Source organism: Rhinatrema bivittatum, chromosome 9, assembly GCF_901001135.1.
Source record: "Rhinatrema bivittatum chromosome 9, aRhiBiv1.1, whole genome shotgun sequence".
In the NCBI taxonomy this organism is placed as follows: domain Eukaryota; kingdom Metazoa; phylum Chordata; class Amphibia; order Gymnophiona; family Rhinatrematidae; genus Rhinatrema; species Rhinatrema bivittatum.
The window spans coordinates 162,104,830-162,130,931 of record NC_042623.1 but is presented as its reverse complement, the minus strand read 5'-3'; the positions used below and the strand labels follow the sequence as shown (position 1 = coordinate 162,130,931).

At 44.9% G+C, this 26,102-nt stretch overlaps 2 protein-coding genes across 5 annotated transcripts in view; one reads left to right on the top strand and one right to left on the bottom strand.

Moving 5' to 3' along the window:
* Positions 1 to 8,539, top strand: part of MYO7B (myosin VIIB) — a 280,227-nt gene extending 271,688 nt beyond the window's left edge. For all 3 annotated transcript variants that reach the window (XM_029615689.1, XM_029615690.1, XM_029615691.1), the window contains 4 exons: positions 103 to 219; positions 6,274 to 6,357; positions 7,589 to 7,708; positions 8,272 to 8,539. In XM_029615689.1, the coding sequence (XP_029471549.1) occupies positions 103 to 219; positions 6,274 to 6,357; positions 7,589 to 7,708; positions 8,272 to 8,361 (411 nt within the window). In that variant the 3' untranslated portion in view covers positions 8,362 to 8,539. The remainder of the gene's footprint in view (positions 1 to 102; positions 220 to 6,273; positions 6,358 to 7,588; positions 7,709 to 8,271) is intronic.
* A 5,263-nt stretch (positions 8,540 to 13,802) lies between these two features.
* The window catches only part of LIMS2 (LIM zinc finger domain containing 2), a 101,793-nt gene continuing 89,493 nt past the window's right edge, over positions 13,803 to 26,102 (bottom strand). For both annotated transcript variants that reach the window (XM_029615805.1, XM_029615804.1), the window contains exons 8-10: positions 16,504 to 16,552; positions 16,299 to 16,374; positions 13,803 to 15,918 (exon numbers count right to left, since the gene is read on the bottom strand). In XM_029615805.1, coding sequence (XP_029471665.1) covers positions 15,804 to 15,918; positions 16,299 to 16,374; positions 16,504 to 16,552 — 240 coding nt within the window. In that variant the 3' untranslated portion in view covers positions 13,803 to 15,803. The remainder of the gene's footprint in view (positions 15,919 to 16,298; positions 16,375 to 16,503; positions 16,553 to 26,102) is intronic.

The window sequence follows — 26,102 nt, the reverse complement described above, 5'->3', positions numbered from 1 at the left end:
GATTACCAAATGTATACAGGGAAACAGCCATTGCCTCTACTCTTCACTGGAAGTAGAAGGGATGGGCCACCTTCATACTAATGCCTGTGTCCCTCCATACAGAATATCATCATAGCTTACAACAAACACTCAGCAAAGACGGTGGATGAAGCCAAGGTGGCCTTACTGAAAATCATTCACCGCTGGCCAACATTTGGTTCCGCCTTCTTTGAAGCAAAGGTAGGTTAAGAACCCAGGTTTGGCACTGTGTGTTCCATGCCTATGTCTATCATGCTAAATCCTTAGGCTAACAGTCTAACAAAGCTCATTGAGTAGGAATGGCTGCTTTGGGCTTTCTTCCTTATTATTCACAGAGAGGACAACAAAGCAATTCATAAGATTTTTTTTTTTTACCAGTATATTCTTCACATGCAAGGTCAGATCTAAACTATACACATATGAAGACCCTAGTGTGAAAAGATTGCTTTTGCTTGCAAAGATAGACATTTTAAAAGGTCTTACCGACTTGCATATTTTTTCTTTTTGTCGGGTATTTTCCTCCAGCTCCTTTGGGTTTCTGTCTTATTTGAAATGGAGGTTGGGATTTGATACCATAAACCTTCATTCGTAACTAGCTGGGGATTTTGCGCCCCTCTTTTACATCCCTTCCCAACTCACCTAGCCCAGTCATCTACAGCAACAGTCCCGGATCAGGGGCCTTCTGGAGCCCTGCAATCATTATCTTGGGGAATGTTTGAGTTTTGGTCACCATGAGATGGCATAGATTTGCAGGGGATGGAGGGTGTGTACGAGTGGTGTAGCTAGAACTGATTTTTTTTGGGGGGGGGGGGGGATGCCCAAGATTTAACATGAATGGGCAGTATGCATACAGGTCTGAGTTCTACTAGTTATTTTTTTTTATTTATTATTTATTGATTTTTAACATGATTAACAAGCTAACATCTTGTAATAGAAATACAGAGAATATTCCCAATGAGTCCTACTAGTTATACTTGTCAATAAATAATGCCTTAGAGTGCACCTAACAATCAGGCCGATACAGTATGGTGCACTTGGCCGAGCGCACCTTTAGCCCTGGTTTGGCCGCACGTTTTCGACGCACTATTTTTACCCCTTATACAGCCGCACATTTTACTTTCAGAAATTAATGCCTGCCCAAAGGCAGAGGTTAATTTCGGCCGGCACAGGGGAAAGTGTACAGAAAAGCAGAAAAAAACTGCTTTTCTGTACACCCTCCAACTTAATATCATAGCGATATTAAGTCGGAGGCCCCAAAATTAAAAAAAAAAAAAATTTAAATTAAAAAAAAAAAATTTAAATCTGCCCACAGCCCACGGGTTGGAAGACGGATGCTCAATTTAGCCGGCGTCCATTTTCCGAACCTGTGGCTGTCAGCGGGTTCGAGAACCAACACCGGTAAAATTGAGCGTTGGCTGTCAAACCCGCTGACAGCCGCCGCTTCTGTCAAAAAGGAGGCGCTAGGGACGCGCTATTGTCCCTAGCGCCTCCTTTTACCACAGGCCCTCATTTAAATACTCGATCGCGCATCCAGGAGAGTGGCCTGGGCGCGCGTCGGGAGAGCGGGTGCTCGCCTCGGAGCGCCGGCTTTCCCGCGGTTTTTACTGTATCGGCCCGAATGGATTTTAAGTAGTCTGCAACAGCCGTCAAGCATCATGAGTGACACTTTAAAATATTTAACTCAATTATTTCAAGCACTTGCCAACATTAAAAATTCTTATTAATCAGTATTAATTCATTTAATATTTATTGCAATTTATATATACACAAGAAGAATATCATGTAAAAAGAAAAGAAAGAACACAGAAACATCAGATCCAATCAATCATGGGATCCGAGGCAGCCTTGCTACAAGCCTTGTCATTCTTCAGCTGCCACAGGATGGGGTCCGCAATGGCCCTGCTCAGGCCTCTTTGGCCACCATGGGATGGGACTCATGGCAGCCTTGCTGCAGAGCCTCTTCCGCTATCAGGTAGCCCTGATTGGGTGGACCTGAGCCCAGTATGGATGGGCCACGGCCCAAGCAAGGCTAGGCCACAGGTATGCACACCCTTTTCTCACACACATGCAAATGCACATATGTTCTGTCACTCTCGTTATCCCCATCCCTGAACCTTATACACTCAACCTTTATGCCTCCAGTTCTGACCCCACCAACCTCAAACATATCTGTTCAGCCGCCACTGCCGCTGCTATCTCTTCCAGCCTGCATAGTCCAATCCCACTTCCTTTTTCTACATTCAGCCTGTGCGGGTTGATGATGCTCTCTCCTTCTAGCCCACTGGGGCCAATGATGTCTCCTCCTTTAAGTCCATGTGGGCTAACACCTCCTCTCTCCCTGCAGTTCACATGGATTAATACTTTCTTCTTCCCATGTTCCTCTAGAGACAAGTAATGGATAAGAACATAAGATTTGCCATACTGGGTCAGACCAAAGGTCCATCAAGCTCAATATGCAGTTTCCAACAGTAGCCAATCCAAGTCACAAGTACCTGGCAGGATCCCAAAAAGTAAAAAGATTCCATGCTGCTTACCCCAGGGAAAAGCAATGGATATACCCAAGTCCACCTTAATAATGGTTTATGGACTTTTCCTCCAGGAACTTGTCCAAACCTTTTCTAAACCCAGCTACACTAACAGCTTTCACCACAACATCTGGCAACGAATTCCAGAACTTAATTATGTGTTGAGTAAAAAATATTTTTTCCTATTTGTTGCTAATAACTTCATTGTATGTCCTCTAGTTTTTGAACTTTTTGAAAGAGTAAACAACCTATTCATGTTTACCCATGCCACTCTACTCATTATTATAATAGACCTCTATCATATCTCCCCCTCAGCCATCTCTTCTCCATGCTGAAGACTCCTAACCTCTTTAGCCTTTGCTCATAGGGAAATCATTCCATCCCCGGCATCTCCATGTGAAACCTGGAATGTTCTCAGGAATGGCAATCATGATTTCTAAATCTGGCCATAAGATGCCACCGTTGCAAGATGACTGGAACTTTCTCCCCCAGGGACTGTGACTGCTGCCTCTGAAGAACACCTGACCCAGGAATCAAATCCAGGTCTTCCACATGGCACTGTGCATCACTTGCAAAGATTTTGATATTGTACAAACACCTCCCACTCCAGCAGATAATTGTACAGGCCTCTCCTCTGCTTGCTTCATATTAGAGTTGCCAACTCACCCAGGTCAACACAAATAGGCTGATTCAGTCCTGGTTTTGCCCTCTAGAGAGAGGCTGTGTATAGATCGTGCTCCTGCAGCAGAGATTTAAAAACATTTATTTTCGTATATTTTCATTTCTTTAGCCTTAGGCTTAAGACTGTGCTAGATGACGTGATTCACCCCGACCAGTCCTACATGACCCCGGGCTAGACCATATTTGACAACATCTTTTTGGTCTGAAATCACTTGCAGGACTGGTCTGCCAATCACTCTTCTCGCTCTAGACCAGGAGAAGGCATTTGACAGAGTGGATCATGATACCTCATGGAAACCCTGCAGGCATTTGGTTTCGGCCCACAATTTTTGGGTCTTCTCCAACTCCTGTATAGTTCTGCAGGATGCCTCATGAATTGGTTCCTGATGGCGCCTCTGGCATTCAGGCGAGGAGTGTGTCAAGGGTATCCCTTGTTGAGTCAACTGTATGCACTGGCCATTGAGCCTTTCCTGCACCTCCTATACAAAAGGTTTAATGGGCTAGTGCTGCAGGAACTCGAGATGCAGGTGACCCTTTTGGCATATGCCAACAACGTACTCCTCATGGCCTGAGACCTGGTTGATCTAGAGAGCGTGTAGGCATGCCATCCAGTGTACTCCACTGCATCTTCAGTAAAGATCAACTGGGCCAAATGTTCCCCAGTGTTTTCCATCATCTAGCTTGGAGCAGGGAGACATTTTTTTTTTCTTTATATACCAACATTCAATCTCAATCGAGGTATCACACCGGTTTACATTCAGGTACTGTAGGTATTTCTCTATCTCCAGAGGGCTTACAATCTAAGTTTTTGTACCTGAGGCAATGGAGGGTAAAGTGACTTGCCCAAAGTCACAAAGAGCGACAGCAGGACTTGAACCTTGGTCTCCTGGTTCATAATCCACTGCTCTAACCACTAGGCTATTCCTCCTAGGAGTCCTATCAACTGCAGAGGCCACGACCTTTGTCAATTGGTGCTAGCTGGAAGACAAAGTAGACGCATTCCTGAGGTCATGGACAGATCTGCTCAAGTTGCTACCCCTCAGGGGAAGGGTCTAGGTGATCAACCAGCTAGTGGCAAGCATTCTCTGGCACCGGCCTAACGCCCTGAGTCAGACCCCTTAGTTCTTGGCCTGTACACAAAGGAGGTTGATAGATTTCTTCTGGGCCAGGAAGCACTGGGTCTTTGCAGGTGTTCTGAGCCTCCCTCTGAGAGAGGGTGGGTGTGGCCTGGTATGTATCCAAAGCCAGGTCCAAGCTTTCTGCCTCCAGACCCTGCAGAGACTCCTTTATGCAGACCCACCTACCAGTGGCGCACAGTGACCTGTTACTAACTTTGCCAATTATGCAGACCCACCTACCAGTGGCGCACAGTGACCTGTTACTAACTTTGCCAGTTATGCAGACCCACCTACCAGTGGCGCACAGTGACCTGTTACTAACTTTGCCAGTTGTGCAACCTACAATATGACTGGCAATTTTTTTACAATAACCTTTCGAGGCTGTTAGTCTTCTGCCAAGATCTGATTAAAGCATGGAACATGATCTCTGTGACTAGAGAAGCCCAGGTGCTTGTGAATGCGGAATTTCTGAGTCTCTGCTCTTCAAAACATGCCTAAGTGCGAGTATGCTCAAATCCCCCATGATTCGCCATCTGCTAATGCTGGCTTGGATGACAAAGGCTGGGGATCTTCTGGACTATGATAGAGTGGGTGACCCCATGCAACCCTTCATGTCACCCTTCATCTGCTCCAGGAGTCAAAAATACCATAACACCTGACCAATGCTCCTTCCAACAAGGGGGTTCTGCAGACTGGATGTCCCCACGCAACTCAGAGCCCCATGCATCCAAATCTGCTTATCAGTTTTGTGCCCCACAAACCCCCTCAGCCTCCCCAATCTGACAATCTATCAAGGTTGTCAAACTTCATCCTGGCATGTTTCTGCACTGCGTTGAGGAGCAAGATCTACTCGTTCATGCTGCACACCATGCACTTCCTTGTCCTCATCTCCCATCCAGACACCATCTGGCAGGAAGCTTTTCTGCCATCTGAGGATGAGACCCCCCAGTGGGCATCCTTCTATTCCCAGAATAGAAGGATGCCCTACATACAATGAGGCAATTTTACATTGATTCAATCTAGAGCCATCTGGTGATGGCACCAGTTTATGCATAGAACTTGGTTCCTGCTAGGAGGGGCAAAGAGAAAATAGCCAATCTAAAATTAATATTCAAAGTAATATTATGCCTGTAACTCATAAATGAAATAAGGTGCACAGGGAAAGCTCTTGTGTTCAAATGTAAAACATAACCTGGGGAGACAGGGTGTGAGCACAGTACACTATTCAGTACCTATTGACTGGCAAAGATATCCACCAAGCCAATAGACACCGTAACACGGTGCTCTGCTCAGAAGCAGGAGAGCACCAATGCCTGGAACAGGCACTTGCATTCCATGGGTGCCTCCCCATCCAATTGTTGCCTCCTGGTCTTATTTATGACATTTTTGCAAGAGCCAGGATGAAACTGGCGAGGAGGTCCCTTGCTCTATAAGCTGGGATCTGGGACATGGTGCGCCCATCAATGAACATGTGGTGGGAGAAATGGAGCCAGAACTGCAGGAGCAGGTTTATAAGGAAAATAAAAAGGGGCACAAGAGAAAAATATATGGAACACGGATTCTATGTTCTCACAGAAGAGAAGGAGGGTGAGGAATCCATGAAATGAGCTAAAAAAACTCACTCAAGCTGAGAGCACCATGCAACATTCTCCAGCTCAAGTTCCTGGAGTGCGTTAGTCTCACCATGGGTATAACCTGCAGATAAGCAGGAGATAACCTGGAACACCTGACAACTGCTAAGTGCCATTGGGCTGAGCACTCAGCACAGGAGGGATTCTCACCTATAGCTCCACAATCTCTCAGGTGCTAGCCTCATTTTCTGCATTGTTGTGTTCTGTGGTGTGTGTTTACATTTGTGCTGTCTTGACATTCTGTTTTCTTTGATTCCTTATTCCATCTGGTTGACGTTGTTTTACATTTATTATTTCCAGCAAACTTCAGAGCCAAATTTCCCAGAGATAGTGCTGATTGCAATCAACAGGCATGGAATATCAATCATTCATCCCAAGACAAGGGTAAGCTGTGCTTGGCACAAAAACGATAGAAAGATGGATTCTGGGAGACAGGATTGACCCCCTGTGAAAATTGTGTGGAGAGTTAGCAAATCCAAGGCAGGAAGGACACTTGGTCACACTGTGATGAATGGTGAATTTTGTGACTAGTTCTGAATTGTGCTGCAGTATCTGGTGGTGATAGGAATGATTTTTGCCTCGATACAATATCTGGTAATGACTGGGCTTGTGTCTCTGTTACTGTGCAGTGTTCAGTAATAATTGGGCTTGTATCTGTTACAGTGGCGGTGCTCAAACCGGGCCTACAGGCCCCCCGCCCCCGCCCGTCGGTTTTCAGGCTATCCCTAATGAATATGCATGAGAAATATTTGCATACAAGGGCGGTAGTACATCCAAATACATCTCATGCATATTCATTGGGGATAGCCTGAAAACATGACCGGCAGGGGGGCCCGTAGGATCGATTTGAGCACCCCTCTGCTACGGTACAGGATCTCGCAATGACTAAGCTCATCTCTGTTATAGAAACAGCGGGCCTCATGTCTCGTTTGTATAATGGTCTCTGTGTCAGGTAAGGTGATGACTCTGTACCTGTCTATAACCATACAGAGTTTGGTAATTGCTGAGCTCATGTTTCTGATAAAGGATGAGCTCATTTCTATACTGGATCAGGAACAGCTGGGCTCATGTCTCTTACTGTATCCACCAGTAACAGCTGAGCTTGTATCTCTCACCATACAGCACCCAGTAACATCTAGGTCCACATTACTGGATAGAGTTCAATAATGACTGAAATTCTCTCTCTTACGGCACAGTGTTCAGTTACGGTACCAGGTCCAGTACTGGCTGAGCTCATGTCAGTAACAGCTGGGCTTGTGGGGGTTTTTTTCACTCTAAAGAGTGAAGTAAGAGCTGGGTTTCTGTTTCTGTTGCAATACTGGGCTCATGTATGTTACTGTACAGTGTCCAGGAATGGCTGGGCTTGTCCTGGTTCCAGTCCAGCATCTGGTAATGGCTGGACACTCATCCCTTAACCGTATAGCATCTGGTAAGGCCTGTGCTCATGGCTCTGTTATGGTACAAGCTCTGGTAGCAGCAGTGATTAGTTTAAGTTATACTACCATGATTATGCCTCAGGTACCCACTTAGCTTGTATGGGGAAAGGACTCGTACATAATGGGCACTATATAAACACCAAATTAACACTAACCACGTGGCCTGTTCATTTGTGCAGGATTTGTTAGTAACTCATCCTTTTACGAAGATCTCCAGTTGGAACAGTGGCAATACTTACTTCCACATCACCATAGACAACCTGATGCGCGGCAGCAAGATTCTTTGCGAGACATCACTGGTGAGACTTCTCTGCATGCAGAACCGCTTCTCTCGCGCCATGGGCAACATCCATCATGCACGATGGCAGCTGGAATCCAGGTTCACTGGTCTTGCTTACTCCGTCTCAGCAGGGCATTAGCACGTTACTGTGGAAGGAGAGCAGCTCCCCCACCATGAACCGATAAAACAGATTTTATTTTAGAAACAAATGCAGGGAAACCTTTAGATGGATGTCAGGCCACAGAATAATTCATAGAGTAACAGAGCCTGATAACTCTGTCTAGCACTGGGGAACCAAAGCCCCTTCTGTACCCAACATAAACAATCAAGCAGCAGAATAATTACTGAGAGGGGTTGTTGGGTTTTTTTTTTCCCCAATAATTTTTCTTCCATTTTTGTTTGAGACAATGAACTCTAATTAATTCCCCGGCACAATACAAAAATGAAAATGAAGATCCCTAAGCAGAGCTGAGATGTTGCATTTCAGAATCCTCGGGAAACACTGCTGACAGCAAGCGAGGGGCCCCTTACAGACTACATCCCTCTAAATTTACTTTTTTTTTTTTTCTTTCTTTAATCCAGGGATACAAAATGGATGACCTGATAACATCTTACATAAGCGCACTACTGCAGGCTTTCAACAAGCAGAAGAACGCCTCACAGCCATCCTGAGGGAGAGGGGAGCTCACAGGCCCAAGCTGTGCCAGAGTCGAGTCCTGCTTGAAACTACTTTACCAGAAACATGCTTTAATCCCATTACTGCCAGCAAGGCCTGCGGTAGTACCCAGTCCCTTTCCTGTAGGGAAAGAGAGAGATGTGGCAGATTGAGTTTGGGATGATGTATTACTCTTTTTTAGAATATCTATGCTCATAGCTGGGAACTGTTGATTTCCAGTCACCCTTAGATTGACCTGGCTTAGCAGCACACATGCATGTTCATTCTCTCACGCTCATACATATACACATTCTCACTCACACACATGCCAACTCTCACTTCTCTCTTACACACACACACACACAAGCCCACTTACTCACTCCCTCATACTCCCCATGTACACATGCCCATTCACATTCACCCCCTTATACAAACAGGTCCACTCATGCACACATGCTCACTTTCACACAACTTGCTCTCTCCTTCGCTTTTCCTCTTCCCCCCCCCCCATCCCCCATCCCCAGCCTGAACCCATCAGTGGCAGCAGCCCATGTGACCGCGCTCTCTTCCTGCTGCTCCCCCCTTTTTCTTCCAGCATGGCGTGCCCCAACACTCCCCCTGCTCCTTCTTCCGGCGAGGCCAGGCGGAGTTCTGCTGCTCTGTGTGCAGAGTCTGACACTCCTCCTTTCCCCCCCCCTGTGCTGGTACAAGTGACTTCCTTTTCGGGGCCCATGCAGCAGCTTGAACAGCAGCGGCAGCAGCAGCAGCACCCAAACCCGGAGATTTGTAGCATTGACACGGAAACCTGGCAATTCCTCTGGAATTCCGGAGTCTTCAGGTCAAATCCGGAGAGTTTCCACTTGTGTCTATGCTGTACTTCTAATAATCCACTGAAAGTACATGTTCTTTGTCCCAAAATGCAAAGCAACATTATAGCTACCAACCTTTAGAATAAATGACCAAAAAAAAAAAAAATCTCTCACTGATCCTGATGCATCTCTTCCACCACTCTCCGTCCTTTTTCAGTCTGCACGTCTTGCCCCGAGATCTACAAGCTCAGAACAGCTTCAGCAGCTGCAGAAAAAAGTCTCCTCACTACCCTCTGAACAGGACAGACAGTGCAGAAGGATCATGGGCAACAATGCTAGAGGAAAACTTAAGGAATAACAACTGTTCTGCAATAAAACTTTCTAGCCCAGAAAGAGCATTTTGTGCATTCATTTCGCCCCATAGTCTTTTTTTTTTTTTAGGAGAGACTTCAACAGGGGTGGCTGCTACAGCGAAATGGATATAGGTTGCTACCCCAGCTGTTCATATAGGCCAGTATAGTTCAATGCACAGCATGGAAAAGTGCAAGGCTGGGTAGACCGTTATGGAGCCCAGGAGTTTCCTGTAAACCCCCTGCTGTTCTTGTGTGGGTCTAGCATGACTCTGTCTAAGCTTACTTGATTGTTTACAAAACGAGAGACCAAGAGCATCAGTCCAGATGTTACCCGCTTGCATTATGGTCGTAGCCCTCCCTGGAGTTCCTCAAGACAATGGCGACCTTGTGCTTACTAAGAGAAGATCAGAGTCCTAGGTATAAGGGCTTTTCACTCTTGCCCAATGTGTTTTATCTGGAAGAAGTGGCTGCATTAGGAAAACCGCAAGCCTCTCCGAGACAGACGTGATGGCGCTAAGGCACACCCCCTGCCCTTGGGCACTGAAACATGTGCCTCATGTTTTCAGAAATACTTGTAGCATTTAATGTGAAGGGAAGAAATTGGATTTTGAGTCATCTGCTTTAAAATCATTGGTGTCAAATTGTCTTCGGTTTTCAACTTTTGAATAAATAGCTATGCGAATGACTATTATTACTGCTCCATTTTCTCTTGTCTCAGGGAAGCAGCACTGAGGGATATGGAGAGTGGCCACTTTATCAGGGCTGGATTTACACACAGGCCCACCAGGCATATACCCAGGGCAGCAAAGTTGCTGTTCCAACCCACCAACCCCTTCCCTTTTCACTCCCATGCCAAGGTCTGTCGGTGATGCCAGAGGAGAAGGATCGGATGCCATCGGGGAGGGGGAGGGGGGGGGGGACGGGAGACAGACATGACAGTGTGTAACTGTGGCAAATCCTAAATCTGGCTCTGTATTAAACAGCATATTTGTTGTTCTACAGAAGGTATGTTAGCATTAACAAGTACCAACTATGCAAGAAATAATTGGAAGATAACATTTGTTTGTTGTAATTAAGTATTAAGTAGTTACAAAAGAAATCCTACATTGGCTAGCATGTTAAGAGTATACAATTATTCTGCAATCTTGTAATGGCCAGTGATCCCCCATGAAACTATCCAATGCTAAAAGAGCTTTAACAATGCTCATGATAGTGTTATCTAGCTCAGCTGACACTGCAAATGAGTTCAAAATTAGAGAGAGAAAGGATTAACAGCTAATAAGTTTCATTTTAGAAACTGAATTAAGTAGGGTTTTATTGGGGGACAGAGCAGGCCTTATCATAAATGCTAACACAGCTGCTGGTCTGCATAAACTAGAGTGTATGTAGGCTTTCACTGAATGTGCTGGGCGGCACTAAGAAGGAAATATGTTGGAATCAGTTAAATGGTCACATAGGAGAGTGTTCTTACATTGATAATATATTCAGGGACCAAAATACTCTAGGTATTCAATAAAAAAAAAAAGAAAAGGAATTAAAACTTTTAACTTTTTTTTTTATTGTTTACCTTGCTCAGGGTCTGATTCATTAAGACTTTTTTCCTGTTCTGTGATGATGGAAAAAAGGCTTAATGAATCAGGCTCTTGGGGAAGCTGGCATTAAAGCTACTCTACTCTTGTCAGAGCAGACCTTGCATTAAAGGATTTTTTTGGCACAGCAATTGCATGCACTGATTTTTCTCAGCTGTTTACAAAGGATTTTAATGTACTTCCCAAGTGCTGGTGGAGATGATCTGTCTTTGATTTCATGTCTCACACCATACCTGGGCCACAAATCCGAATCCTATCAAAGAAAGCTGTACACTTGAGGGCAATTTTCAAACAGGTAATTATCCGAGTAAAAAAATGGGTCAACTGAACACAGACCTCCTCACATGCAGCAAAGAAGCACGTGTGGCTGCCAGAGTGCCTGTTCTTTGAGCCGCATTACAAAGGAGGCATTTTATGGCATGTTAAATAGGGGAGAAAACTGCACACATGCATGGGCTTTGCAAAAGTAAGCACACGATTTTGATCCCCCACCTCTGCCAGCCATCCTCACTTTGCACCTAATTTTCAAAAATGAAAAAGGTTCCTCATTTCCTTTCAGAACTAGTGGAATGGGCAGAGGCTAAAATAGCCGGCATACTTTGCATGCTACCCAGGCTCTCAAACACTGCCCCCCCCCCCCCCCCCGGTACTATGGGGTAATGCAAATAGTAGCATAGCAAAGCAGTAAAACGTTTACTTCAACGTAAGTTACTTATATCACGCTTCCACCACAGAAAACAAAACCCACGCTCTCCCAGAGCAACATAATCTAACATTATTGTAGTAGTGGTGCCAGTAAACTATTCTGTCTTCCCTCAGCAAGGCCCCCGTCCTCTACATCAGAGTTCCCCACAGCCAATCCGTGTGTATCAATCATACATCACATGGATTTGTATGCACTGGGCATCCAAGGCATGTACATTTTTCTCCTGCTGATGCCTGTTGGCTAGCCTGGAACGGCAAATGGCTGCGGGGTCCGGAGGACAGGTTTGGAAAGCCCTGTTCTAGAATCTGACCAAATTCATGCCCACCCCCTGCCACTGGTGCTGCAGAGCTAAACCACCCTCTTCTTGCTGCCACTCCGGTGCTGAACCCACCTACAATGCTGGAGAAATGCTATTCTCAGAGCTAGGGCCACTAGCGTCACCGTGCTGGAGGATGCTCCCGCTTCCAAATGACCGGCTCGAAGGCCAACTCCTTTCCATAATATTAAAAAAAAACCCAAGCCGAACACTACACCAGAAAAATACACAGAACAAGGCTGCTTTTATCAGACTTTATTGTGCTGAATGGTTAAAAAGTGATTTGCAGTTAGTCATTCTTCCGTAAAATAAAACGGGTGAGGATTACACGGTTACTGTATAAAAATATTACTAGAGTGGACCTGAGTCAAACCACTGGCGGCTGAGGCACTTTCTCAGAATGGAAGAACAGATGGTGAAGCGGTGCGCCCCAGGTTTGGGAACCCCCGGGGGACCCCCGAGCTGCAGGTCTGACGATGCCGATTACGGAATTGTACAAATCCACTCAGAATAAAGGGACTGTAGCGCTCCCTGCTGGTAATAGAGACCCCTTTCACTCCCCCCCCAGGGATCCCCCTCTCACACCGGATGACGGAGCTTTCACCGATTAGCCAGCACCAGTAGATACTTTCAGTATTAGTGTTTTATATAGGATTATAATAAAAATATATATTTGTGTACTTATTGTATGTAAACAGTGAGGACATACAGTAGAACAAAAGATGTGCATATGGCAAACAAGGCTTACAGCTTTTGTCCCTTGCACGTGGAATCTCAGTTCTATGGGTGCGTTCTTGTACAGTACGGATGACTGAGGTGGGCCTAAGCTTCGCTTGAACCCGGGCACATAAAGAGCACTTAGGAAAGGATTTAGCATAAATGCCATACACTTTAAGGCACACGCTTGTTTCAGAGGATGTAAATACAAAATTCCAATGCAGGTAAATCAGGCTGAATGAGATGGATCTTTCTGAAAAGCATGTTTGGTTATACAGTTTAAAAACATAACAAAACAGTAAGCAAAACCAGTAACATGAGGAAAAAAAAAAGGGAGGTGCAAAAAAGTAATTTCAAACAGCACCTATAAGTAGATTGAACAAACTGGCATCCGAATTCTGTCCTGTGCTCGATACTTCCATCTGCTGGTTCCTGCCTCTGATACTGATTGCAGCCCTTTCGGACCGATACAGTAAAAGTTGCAGGAGAGCCGGCGAGCGCCCCCTCTCCTGACGCGCGCACAGGCCAGTGTCCTGGGCGCGCGATTCAGTATCGGCCCGTATGCAAATTAGGGCCCATGGTAAAAGGAGGCGCTAGGGACACTAGCGCACCCCTAGCGCCTCCTTTTTGACAGAAGCGGCGGCTGTCAGTGGGTTTGACAGCCGACGCTCAATTTTACCGGCGTTGGTTCTTGAACCTGCTGACAGCCACGGGTTCGGAAAACGGACGCCAGCTAAATTGAGCATCTGTCTTCCAACCCGCGGGCAGATTTTTAATTTATTTTTTTTTTATTTTTTTTTATTTTTGGGGCCTCCGACTTACTATCGCTATGATATTAAGTCGGAGGATGTACAGAAAAGCAGTTTTTTTCTACTTTTTGTATCGCCAGGAATGACTAATAGGCTCATTAACATGCATTTGCATGTTGCGGGCACTATTAGTTTCGGGGGGGGGGGGGGGGGGTTGGCCACGCGTTTTCCACGCACTATTACTCCTTACTGTATAAGGGGTAAAAATAGTGCGTCGAAAACGCGCGGTCAAACGGGGGCTAACACTGCGCTTAGCCTGAGCGCACTTTACTGCATCGGCCCGTCTGTGAGGCAGGAGCCAGCAGATGGAAGTATCAGGCACAGGTCAGAATTCGGATGCCAGTTTGTTCAATCTACTTGCAAGTGATGTTTGAAATTACTTTTTGCACCTCCTTTTTTCTCACATTATTGGTTTTGGTGTACAGTAAAATGGCAGACAGCACCCTCACCTCCTCTTACCCAGAGCTGTTACTATGTAATAGGCAGAAATTCCAGACACAGGCTGGGCAAGTGAGAAAACAAGCATGAACACTTTTGTAAATCGAGACACAAATGGCCATTGGCTCATGGGCAGTCCTCCTCTGCCAAAACAAGAGGCTAAGACCACACAGGTAAGGTCCGTAGCAGGGGGACTGGATACAATGTTCCTTGTAAACTGTACCTGTGCACACAGGTCAGGAATCAAGTGCACGCCAGACAAGAAAAACAGAATGGGTTTCAAAGAATGGTGCACAAATTTGTACACTAGGTTGCACATGAGATCTTTCTTGTGCATAGAGCCCACCAATGGTTCTCAAATCCAGTCCTTGACAACTCTAAATAGGTTTGGTTTTCAGAACAATAGCATGCAAATGAAACTGGTTCTTTGAACAAATGTGTCATCAAAAGAATATTCCTGGTTGCCTGTACACCAGACCTGTTTGGGGATCTCAAGAGCCAGATCTGAGAACAGTTGGGATTGAGGGAGCCTTAGAAAGCCAAGCTTCCCAGAACGGATCAGTCACAGAAATGCCTGTACCATCTGGATGTTATTGAAGACTGACTGACAAAACCATTGGTGGGAGTGAGAGGTGCGCTAGCGCAATTGCACGATGTATGGAATACCACAGCAGGGACCGTGTGCTAAACACTGCTAATTCCATGCATAACAGTGAAGAGGCACACTTTTCAAAAGGTTGATACGTGCTGTAGCCACATCGGGAGGGTAGCTTTATAACAACCCGTGCAATTGATGCATTTCAGAAATGCAGAAATTATGTCAATTTTCAAAAGCAAACTTAAGCATATGTGTTCACTTTGAAAATGATTTAAAAAAAAAAAAAAAAAAACCACACACAAACCAATCTGTTCAAAGTTTCTCCTGTTCTTTGCAAGGCAGAACTTGTTCAGGTTAATTTACGGGCATGCTTTAAAAAAAAAAAAAAATCAAAAGTACCTGTGTGAATCCTAACTCCACCCCAAAAATGCTTATTCTATTGTGCTCATAAACGTGCATAGCTCGATTTTGAACATACTTCTATGCGCCCAAACCCTGGGCAATTTTTAATGAGTCATTTATGCACTAAACCTATGTTTTATGTGCATAAATGGCCTTGAAAATGATCCCCAAAGTGTGCAGAATAATACTGTAGTTAGTATGTGGATGGTGCAACATGTCAAAATGTTGTATCACGCAGGTAGACAGATTACTTCATTCTTCACACAGATGTCAGCAGAAAAGGACCACTCGGTCCACCCCATCTGCTCAAACAAGCAGAAGACAGACAGATTCTAAGCCAACGTTAAACAGGTGAAAACCACAGGAAATACTGATGTAAACATCAATGAAAAGAGGGAATATCGGCACCCAGTTTCTTGGCATTTAGCTGCGGCAGAGTTCCTTCACAAAAAAAAAAAAAACCATACACGTACGTACATGCGGTGCCGACTCGTGAGCTGTCAGAGCACAAGCTGCAGTGGACAGTTGCCGAGGGAGGCTCTACGCTGGGGTCCCTTGCATCCAGTCAGAGCAGATCCCTCTGAAGCCTACAGCGTGCCATGCAGGGGCGGCAGCCAGCTCCGGACGAGAAGCATGAAAGCGACTGGCTGCAGTTTGCGAGAGGCGGAACGGGCAGCTCCTGGCCAGCGAACCCCCACCGCCTACTGCAGGACCGAAAAGTATTACTTCTTGGCAGTTAGCTCCGTGAGCTTCTTCAAACGTCTCTTCAGCTCCAGGGGCAGCCTCTCGTAACACTTCTTACAGACAGGTTTCATGTCGAACTCCACAAACTTATTCCTGGCAGAGGAAGGAAAGGCCATTAAAACTGTCTTTGCACTACTGTAAAGTACCCAATGCCAGCTCCCACCATAAGCCACTTCTGAAGCCCAATCCACTCCACTGCATCACATTTTCAATTGGATTCCTATGCACAGATCGCCCCATTGTGCCACGAGGCCTGACCTCTCATGACATCAGTTTAGACTTCTGAGCTTTAAACCCATCTTTGCCACAGGTTCTCTATCTGACTTGTAGCGTCTCAGATAAGGACTGTAATCATTTTACATGACTGGCAGTTTATGAGGGATTCATTATTACCAGAGCTTGCTTTTTCGTGGCACCATGAGCATAGCTATTGCCCAAGCACAGGTCATGAACTCTTGCAAACTCACACTTACTTCAGAGTGAGCTTAGTGTTGCAGTTGGAGCAGGAGAAACAGTTCACACACCAGGCCTTGTTCAGAGCAGAGACCACTGCAAAAAATGGGAAAGGTGAGGGCAAAGTAAAAAAAAAACCCCAAAACAAAACAAAAAAAAAAAAAGAGACAGACAAGGAAAAGCAAAATATACACACATATAGATAAAAAAAAACAAACAACTTACCATCTCCCTCAATCACATGGTTACAGTTGTAGCAGACATCTCCAAAGAGCTGGTAGTGACAAAATACAAAGTTACTTTTACTTTGACTGGATGGATAAAATCTGCTGACAAATAACTTCCAGACTGTATGAGATTTGGTAACATAAAAAATAAAGTCAAAGTCCAAGGCCTTTAACACAAAACGTTCTGTGATTCCCGGTAGCTCTGGGAATCACACAGTTCTGGCTCAATTCATAAACAAACTCTAGCACACGAGAAATCCAATTTCCCTTGATAGAGGGATACAAAATGAAGAGCTTCTGGACTGACAGTGCTATTGCTGCCTGTTTTCAAGGACTGCAGCGGGCACAAGTACAGCTTGCACAGTTTCTACTGCTCACTTCTTCAGCTCTCAACCTGAGTTTAAATATCCGCAGGTCTCTGAGATGGGCAGAGCTTCATTTGCTAATAGGTTGCATTTTCATGGGGGAATGTTGCCCAATTGCTTGTCGAGGGGTATCGAGGTCTGAAGGACACAGGCTGGGGTGTTAACCTGCTCTTTGCTAACAGCTGCACAGGGCCCACTCACAAGTTTGTACTTTGCCAAAAGATTTGACACCGTGACCTACGGATGCTTGCAGGAGGAGGTGGGAGGACAGTAGGGAGATACTCAGCGCAGTGCCTTGGTAGCCAGAATCGGTTCTGGCAGCTTGGAAGGTCTTTTTCTGGTGGTCCAATAAAAGGTGCTTTCCAGACCAAGCAAAATCACCTCATCCACACACCTGAAGAAGGGACTGGCATGGCCTTAAAGGCTCATGTGCTATATATCTTCTTTTTGTTGAGAAAACACGCAAGATGATCATTGGTTAGCTGGATGTAAAAAGCAACTGATTATAAAAAGGGAAAGATCTCTCACTGGACACAGGTAACAAGGGTCTGCTGCTCTCCCCAATGTTCATGAATGACTTGGGGAAATGGAGGTCCATATTCAAAGGGGTTACCCAGACAAACCCTTTAATTGAACATTTCCCTTCTGCCAAGAGCTAAGTTTTACCTGCATAAAATTGATCCGGGTAAAGAGAGGGAGGGTGAAGTAGCATGCCAGGCGCGGGGCACTGATATTGAGCCCGACCAGACAAAACTTATGTGGCCTTATCTGATTGGAGAAAACCCTGGCCTAAAGTTGGGTCAGCTGAAATGTCCAATGAGCCCAGCATCCCAATTCTGACAATAGGCAGCCTTGGTCACAAATGCCCAGTAGATCCCAAAACGTAGACATGTTTCTTCCAGCTCAAGTAAGTGCCACTGAAATTCTCATCTAAATTTACCCGGGTAAAGTTACTCAGATAAATTCCCACTCCCCGCGTTGCTGAATATGGGCCTCATGTTAAATGGTTTTTCTATCGTTGTAAATGATATACTAATAAATGTCAATTCCAATAATGAAGTGGGAAGCAAAAGGGTTAACGCTGACATGGCATAACTAGCAGTTTGCATAAGCAGATGGCAAATAAACACAAACACAGACAGTGTTAAGGTGATGCACCTTAGCAACAGCAGCAGCAATGACTTGGTAAAAAAATCGGTAGCAATGGTACCGAAAAGGTTGTACATGTCTACAGATGTGGAAACAAACTCAAGCCATGCGTAACAACCCATCAGCTGCACTGGGCTGCCTCAAAAGAAAATACATGCAGGGATCAGGCTTTTATTTTACAGATGTATAAAGTCCTGGCCACGAGACTGTATGTGGTATACAGTGTGAATTTTGGATTCGATTACTCACCTTTTCAAACTGGAGCTCAAGGCGAGTTACAATCAGGTACAGCAGGTATCTCCCTGCCCCAGTGAACACAAGATCTAAGGGGTGAATTGTTTGCATTAAAAAGCCCACATGTGCGAGTACATGGACTGAGCACAAAAGGAAAACTGATTCTTACCTGATAATTTTCATTCCTGGAATATCAGAGATCAGTCCAGACAAGTGGGTTTTCAATCTCTACCAGCAGATGGAGGCAGAGAACAAAAACTTTTTAGGGACTACTACTTAACCGAGAGTGCCACCTGCAGTCCATCACTATTGACCTTGTCCATCTGGGTCAAGCAAAGAATCAAAGTTGGAGCCTCCTTACAAATCTGGAACCACAACCTCCAGGGTAATAAATTCTAACTGTTTAAGCTATATATATTTTCGCAATAACTGCATTCTTAGCATCCAGAAGCAGGAAGTGTCTTTAGAAAAATAAGGGGACGGCTTCTGGACTGGTCTGGGGTATTCCAGGAATGAAAATTAGTAGGTAAGAACCAATTTTCCTTTCCTGTTCATACCCCAGATCAGTTCAGACAAGTGGGATATACCCAAACCCTTCTACACCGGGCGGCAACCCGAAACATCCACGAGCAACAAACATCTGGTGCCCGAAAATCCAGGCGGTAATGCTTGGTTAAACGTGTGCAGGGAAGACCATGTCACTGCCTGACAAATCTCCTGTGAAGATACCAGCTGACACTCTGCCTAGGAGGCTGCCTGTGCCCTAGTAGAATGCACCCGCAGCCCCTCTGGAACTGATCGACCCTTACAAAGATAGGCTGAAATAATCGCCTCCTTCAACCATTGTGCAATCATGCTCTTAGCAGCTTTACATCCCTTCTTTGCTCCACTGAATGAGACAAAGAGATTATTCAACCTCCAAAAGTTATAAGTGATCTTAAAATATCGCAACAGAGCTCGACGAACATCCAATAAGTGAAGTTCCTTCGCATGCGTCATATCTACCATCAGGTGTGGAAAGGCCAGCAATTCCACATCTGGTTGAGATTAAACGAGGATATGACCATGGGCAAAAAGGAAAGAAAATGTGGGAGGGAGGTTCTGGAAGCCAAATTTAGGCTCTTAGGTAGAAAGCTTAAATCCAGAACCTCCAGGGTAGCATTCTCTGAAATGCTCCCTGTTCCACGCGCAGATCCCCAGAGGCAGGCAGAGCTCCGGAGTTTCAATGCGTGGATGAGACAATGGTGCAAGGAAGAGGGATTCAGTTTTGTTAGGAACTGGGGAACCTTTTGGGGAAGGGGGAGTCTCTTCCGAAGGGATGAGCTCCACCTTAACCAGGGTGGAACCAGACTGCTGGTGCTAACCTTTAAAAAGGAGATAGAGGAGCTTTTAAACTAGAACAAAGGGGAAAGCCGACAGTCGCTCAGCAGCGCATGGTTCAGAGAGAGGTATCTTCAAGGGATACTAATGATGCATTAGAATTAGGGCATCCCGACAGTGAGGTTTCAATAATTAGAAAAATAGTCCAGGTGCCTGTAAGTAAAAACTCACCTGAGCTAAAAAATTCTAACTTATCCCTATCAATTAAAAAGCAGAATGAAAATACAAACAAAAACAAACTTTGAAATGTTTGTATGCTAATGCCAGAAGTCTAAGAACTAAGATGGGAGAATTAGAATGTATAGCAGTGAATGATGACATAGACTTAATTGGCATCTCAGAGACATGGTGGAAAGAGGATAACCAATGGGACAGTGCTATACCGGGGTACAAATTATATCACAATGACAGAGAGGAGCACCCGGGAGGAGGTGTGGCGCTTTATGTCCGGGATGGCATAGAGTCCAACAGGATAAACATCCTGCATGAGACTAAATACAAAACTGAATCTTTATGGGTAGAAATCCCTTGTGTGTCGGGGAAGACTATAGTGATAGGGGTATACTACCGTCCACCTGGTCAAGATGGTGAGACGGACAGTGAAATGCTAAGAGAAATTAGGGAAGCTAACCAAATTGGTAGTGCAGTAATAATGGGAGACTTCAATTACCCCAATATTGACTGGGTAAATGTATCATCAGGACACGCTAGAGAGATAACGTTCCTGGATGGAATAAATTATAGCTTTATGGAGCAATTGGTTCAGGAACCGACAAGAGAGGGAGAAATTTTAGATCTAATTCTCAGTGGAGCACAGGACTTGGTGAGAGAGGTAACGGTGGTGGGGCCGCTTGGCAATAGTGATCATAATATGATCAAATTTGATTTAATGACTGGAAGAGGAACAGTGTGCAAATCCAAGGCTCTCATGCTAAACTTTCAAAAGGGAAACTTTGATAAAATGAGAAAAATTGTTAGAAAAAAACTGAAAGGAGCAGCTACAAAAGTAAAACATGTCCAAGAGGCGTGGTCATTGTTAAAAAATACCATTCTAGAAGCACAGTCTAGATGTATTCCACAAATTAAGAAAGGTGGAAAAAAGGCAAAACGATTACTAGCATGGTTAAAAGGGGAGGTGAAAGAAGCTATTTTAGCCAAAAGATCTTCATTCAAAAATTGGAAGAAGGATCCAACAGAAGAAAATAGGATAAAGCATAAACGTTGGCAAGTTAAATGTAAGACATAGTAAAGACAGGCTAAGAGAGAATTTGAAAAGAAGTTAGCTGTAGAGGCAAAAACTCACAGTAAAAACGTTTTTAAATATATCCGAAGCAGAAAGCCTGTGAGGGAGTCAGTTGGACCGTTAGATGATCGAGGGGTTAAAGGGGCATTTAGAGAAGATAGGGCCATCGCGGAAAGATTAAATGATTTCTTTGCTTTGGTGTTTAGTGACGAGGATGTTGGGGAGGTACCCGTAATGGAGAAGGTTTTCATGGGTAATGATTCAGATGAACTGAATCAAATCACGGTGAACCTAGAAGATGTGGTAGGCCTGATTGACAAACTGAAGAGTAGTAAATCACCTGGACCAGATGGTATACACCCCAGAGTTCTGAAGGAACTAAAAAATGAAATTTCAGACCTATTAGTAAAAATTTGTAACCTATCATTAAAATCATCCATTGTACCTGAAGACTGGAGGATAGCAAATGTAACCCCAATATTTAAAAAGGGCTCCAGGGGCAATCCGGGAAACTACAGACCAGTTAGCCTGACTTCAGTGCCAGGAAAAATAGTGGAAGGTGTTCTAAACATCAAAATCACAGAACATATAGAAAGACATGCTTTAATGGAACAAAGTCAGCATGGCTTTACCCAGGGCAAGTCTTGCCTCACAAATCTGCTTCACTTTTTTGAAGGAGTTAATAAACATGTGGATAAAGGTGAACCGGTAGATGTAGTATACTTGGATTTTAGAAGGCGTTTGACAAAGTTCCTCATGAGAGGCTTCTAGGAAAAGTAAAAAGTCATGGGATAGGTGGCGATGTCCTTTCGTGGATTGCAAACTGGCTAAAAGACAGGAAACAGAGAGTAGGATTAAATGGACAATTTTCTCAGTGGAAGGGAGTGGACAGTGGAGTGCCTCAGGGATCTGTATTGGGACCCTTACTTTTCAATATATTTATAAATGATCTGGAAAGAAATACGACGAGTGAGATAATCAAATTTACAGATGACACAAAATTGTTCGGAGTAGTTAAATCACAAGCAGATTGTGATAAATTGCAGGAAGACCTTGTGAGACTGGAAAATTGGGCATCCAAATGGCAGATGAAATTTAATGTGGATAAGTGCAAGGTGATGCATATAGGGAAAAATAACCCATGCTATAATTACACAATGTTGGGTTCCATATTAGGTGCTACAACCCAAGAAAGAGATCTAGGCGTCATAGTGGATAACACATTGAAATCGGTTCAGTGTGCTGTGGCAGTCAAAAAAGCAAACAGAATGTTGGGAATTATTAGAAAGGGAATGGTGAATAAAACGGAAAATGTCATAATGCCTCTGTATCGCTCCATGGTGAGACCGCACCTTGAATACTGTGTACAATTCTGGTCGCCGCATCTCAAAAAAGATATAATTGCGACGGAGAAGGTACAGAGAAGGGCTACCAAAATGATAAGGGGAATGGAACAGCTCCCCTATGAGGAAAGACTAAAGAGGTTAGGACTTTTCAGCTTGGAGAAGAGACGGCTGAGGGGGGATATGATAAAGATGTTTAAAATTATGAGAGGTCTAGAACGGGTAGATGTTAATCGGTTATTTACTCTTTCGGATAATAGAAAGACTAGGGGGCACTCCATGAAGTTAGCATGGGGCACATTTAAAACTAATCGGAGAAAGTTCTTTTTTACTCAACGCACAATTAAACTCTGGAATTTGTTGCCAGAGGATGTGGTTAGTGCAGTTAGTATAGCTGTGTTTAAAAAAGGATCGGATAAGTTCTTGGAGGAGAAGTCCATTACCTGCTATTAAGTTCACTTAGAGAACAGCCACTGCCATTAGCAATGGTAACATGGAATAGACTTAGTTTTTGGGTACTTGCCAGGTTCTTATGGCCTGGATTGGCCACTGTTGGAAACAGGATGCTGGGCTTGATGGACCCTTGGTCTGACCCAGTATGGCATTTTCTTATGTTCTTTTCTTATGTTCTTAACTGTACGCAGCGAAACCCCATTGTCCAAAACCCTTAGAAAAGGATCTCTGCACGACAAGGCTTGAAGCTCCAAAATCTGTCTAGCTGAACAAATTGCCACCAAGAAAATGGTCTTCAAAGTGAGGTCTTTCAAAGACACCCTTCTCAACGGTTCAAAAGGAGATCCACAAAGCACTCAAAGAACCAGATTAAGGTTCCGTGATGGACACATCCTATGAACTGATGGAAGCAAGTGCTTCGTTCATTAAGAAAACACATGATGTCTGGATGAGACACCAATGGCCTCCCCTGAAGCTTTACTCGAAAACAGTCCAAGACTGCTACCTGTACTCAGAGAATTATAGGCCAATCCCTTTGCCAAGCCATCCTGAAAAAATGCCAAGACCTGAGAAATGCTAAGACCTAAGAAACATCAGCCTGCAAAGGATCAAAGTCATGGTCTCCACACCATGATTCAAAACACTCTTCACACTCAGAGATACGCCAGAGAAGTAGATGGCCTCCTAGTGTGCTGCGGCAGTCAAAAAAGCAAACAGAATGTTAGGAATTATTAGAAAGGGAATGGTGAATAAAACGGAAAATGTCATAATGCCTCTGTATCGCTCCATGGTGAGACTGCACCTTGAATACTGTGTACAATTCTCGTCGCCATATCTCAAAAAAGATATTGCTGCGATGGAGAAGGTACAGAGAAGGGCGACCAAAATGATAAAGGGGATGGAACAGCTCCCCTATGAGGAAAGACTAAAGAGGTTAGGACTGTTCAGCTTGGAGAAGAGACGACTGAGGGGGGATATGATAGAGGTGTTTAAAATCATGAGAGGTCTAGAATGGGTAAATGTGAATCGGTTATTTACTCTTTCGGATAATAGAAGGACTAGGGGGCACTTCATGAAGTTAGCATGTAGAACATTTAAAACTAATCGGAGAAAGTTCTTTTTCACTCAACGCATAATTAAACTCTGAAATTTGTCGCCAGGGTATGTGGTTAGTGCAGTTAGTGTAGCTGGGTTTAAAAAAGGATCGGATAAGTTCTTGGAGGAGAAGTCCATTACCTGCTATTAATTAAGTTGACTTAGAAAATAGCCACTGCTATTACTAGCATCAGTAGCATGGGATAGACTTAGTTTTTGGGTACTTGCCAGGTTCTTATGGCTTGGATTGGCCACTGTTAGCAACAGGATGCTGGGCTTGATGGTCCCTTGGTCTGAGTCAGTATGGCATGTTCTTATGTTCGTAAAGTAGCAATCACTAGCTCTGAATATCCTTTCAAGCAAAAATGTCACCTCGTAAAAACCAGGCTACAAGACAAAAGCGATCTACCTGCTCCGAAAAGATGGGCCCCTGGTGAAGCAACCCCTGCAAGTGCCCTAACTGGATGGGACTGTCTACTGTCTGCTGAACCAGATCCGCAAACCACAGATGGGTCAGCACCTCTGGTGCCACGAGAATCACTCTTTCTGGATGTCGCCCGATGTAATGTAACACTCGGCCTACGAGAGGCCATGGGGGAAACACGTACAGCAGAAGTCTCGTCGGGCAAGGTTGAACCAGAGCATTGATTCCTTCAGAGCCGAACTCCCTCCTGTGACTGAAAAACTTGTGCTTAGCATTTCCTCAAGTTGCCATGAGATCGAACTAGGGCTTGCCCCACCTGCCCCGAATGAAGGCAAAGGCCTCTGCTGACAACTCCCATTCCCCAGGATCCAGCTGCTGCCTGCTGAGATAGTCTGCTTGCACATTGTCCACTCCGGCCATGTGAGAAGTTGCTAGCATTGCTAGATGTTTCTCTGCCTACATAAAGAGCTCCCGAGCCTCCTGAGCCACTAGCTGACTCTTTGTCCCACCCTGAATATTGATGTACGCCACCATTGTTGCACTGAGAAAACACACATCGCACACCCCCAGATCAGCAGAAGAAAGGCAAGTATCGCCCAGCAAACCACCCTTGTTTCCAACCGGTTGATTGACCAAGACACTTCCACTGGCGACCACTGACCTTAAGCCATCTGCCCTTGATACACCACTCCCCAACCACTGAGGCTGGCATCTGTGGTCACTACCACCCAATCTGGGGCCTCCAGGTCCACTCCTTTCTCCAAATTGGGACATGATAGCCACTACAAGAGACTAGATCTGGATTCCCTCTGAAGTGGAAAAAGTAGATGAAACTTCCCAGACAACAGATTCCAATGGGACAAAAAGTACCCATGGAATCAATTCCAGCGCAGATGCCATAGAACCTAGAACCTGTAAATAATCCCAGACTCTGGGTACCGAAAGACGCAGCAGATGAAGCATTTGAGCCTGCAACTTGACCACCCTCTCCAAGGTAATGAACACGTTGCCTAAACTGGTATCAAACTGCGCCCCCAGATACTCTAATGACTGGGCTGGTTCCAGGTGTCTCTTTTTAAGGTTTATCACCCAACCTAGGGACCTCAACCGTTCCATGATGCATCAAATCAAACAGCGACATTCCATCTCTGACTTCGCCTGGATGAACCTATCGTCCAGGTACAGATGTACCAGGATCCCTTCCCTTCTGAGGGTTTCCTCCACCACCACCACCATCACCTTCATGAAAGTCCTTGGTGTTGTCGCCAACCCAAAGTGAAGCACTCAAAACTGAAAATGCTCTCCTAGCACCTTAAATCGCAGAAATATTTGATGGTCTGAATGTATGGGAATATGCAGGTACACCTCCATTAGATCCAATGATGTGAGAAACTCTCCTTTGTAAACCGCCGCTTTCACTGCAGCATCTCCATATGAAAGCACAGCACCCACAGCACCACATTGACCTTCTGCAGATTGAGAATGAGCTGAAAGATGCCCTTCTTCTTGGGAACCATGAAGTAAACTGAATATCTTACTAGTCCTTGCTCCTTTAGGGGAACTGGGGTGATGGCTTCCAGGCACTACAGCCTCAGCAACGTATCCCGTACCACCACCTACTTGGCGCGAGACATGCAATGGGACAACTCATGGGCTTCTCTGATCGAACACGAAAACTCTAAGGCATAGCAGTCTCTTATCACTTCCAGAACCCATTGATCGGATGTAATCTTTGTCCACTCCTCAAAGAAGAGCGCTAATCTCCCCACAAAGGCTTCCGGGGAAGAGTGAACCGGCTCGCCTTCATTGGGAGGTCTTAACTCCTCTGGTCCCCTGGCCGGAACTATCTCTGGAAGGTCTCCATGACCCCCGAAAGGACTGCTGCCTTCCTGAACCTTGTTTCTGCATCAA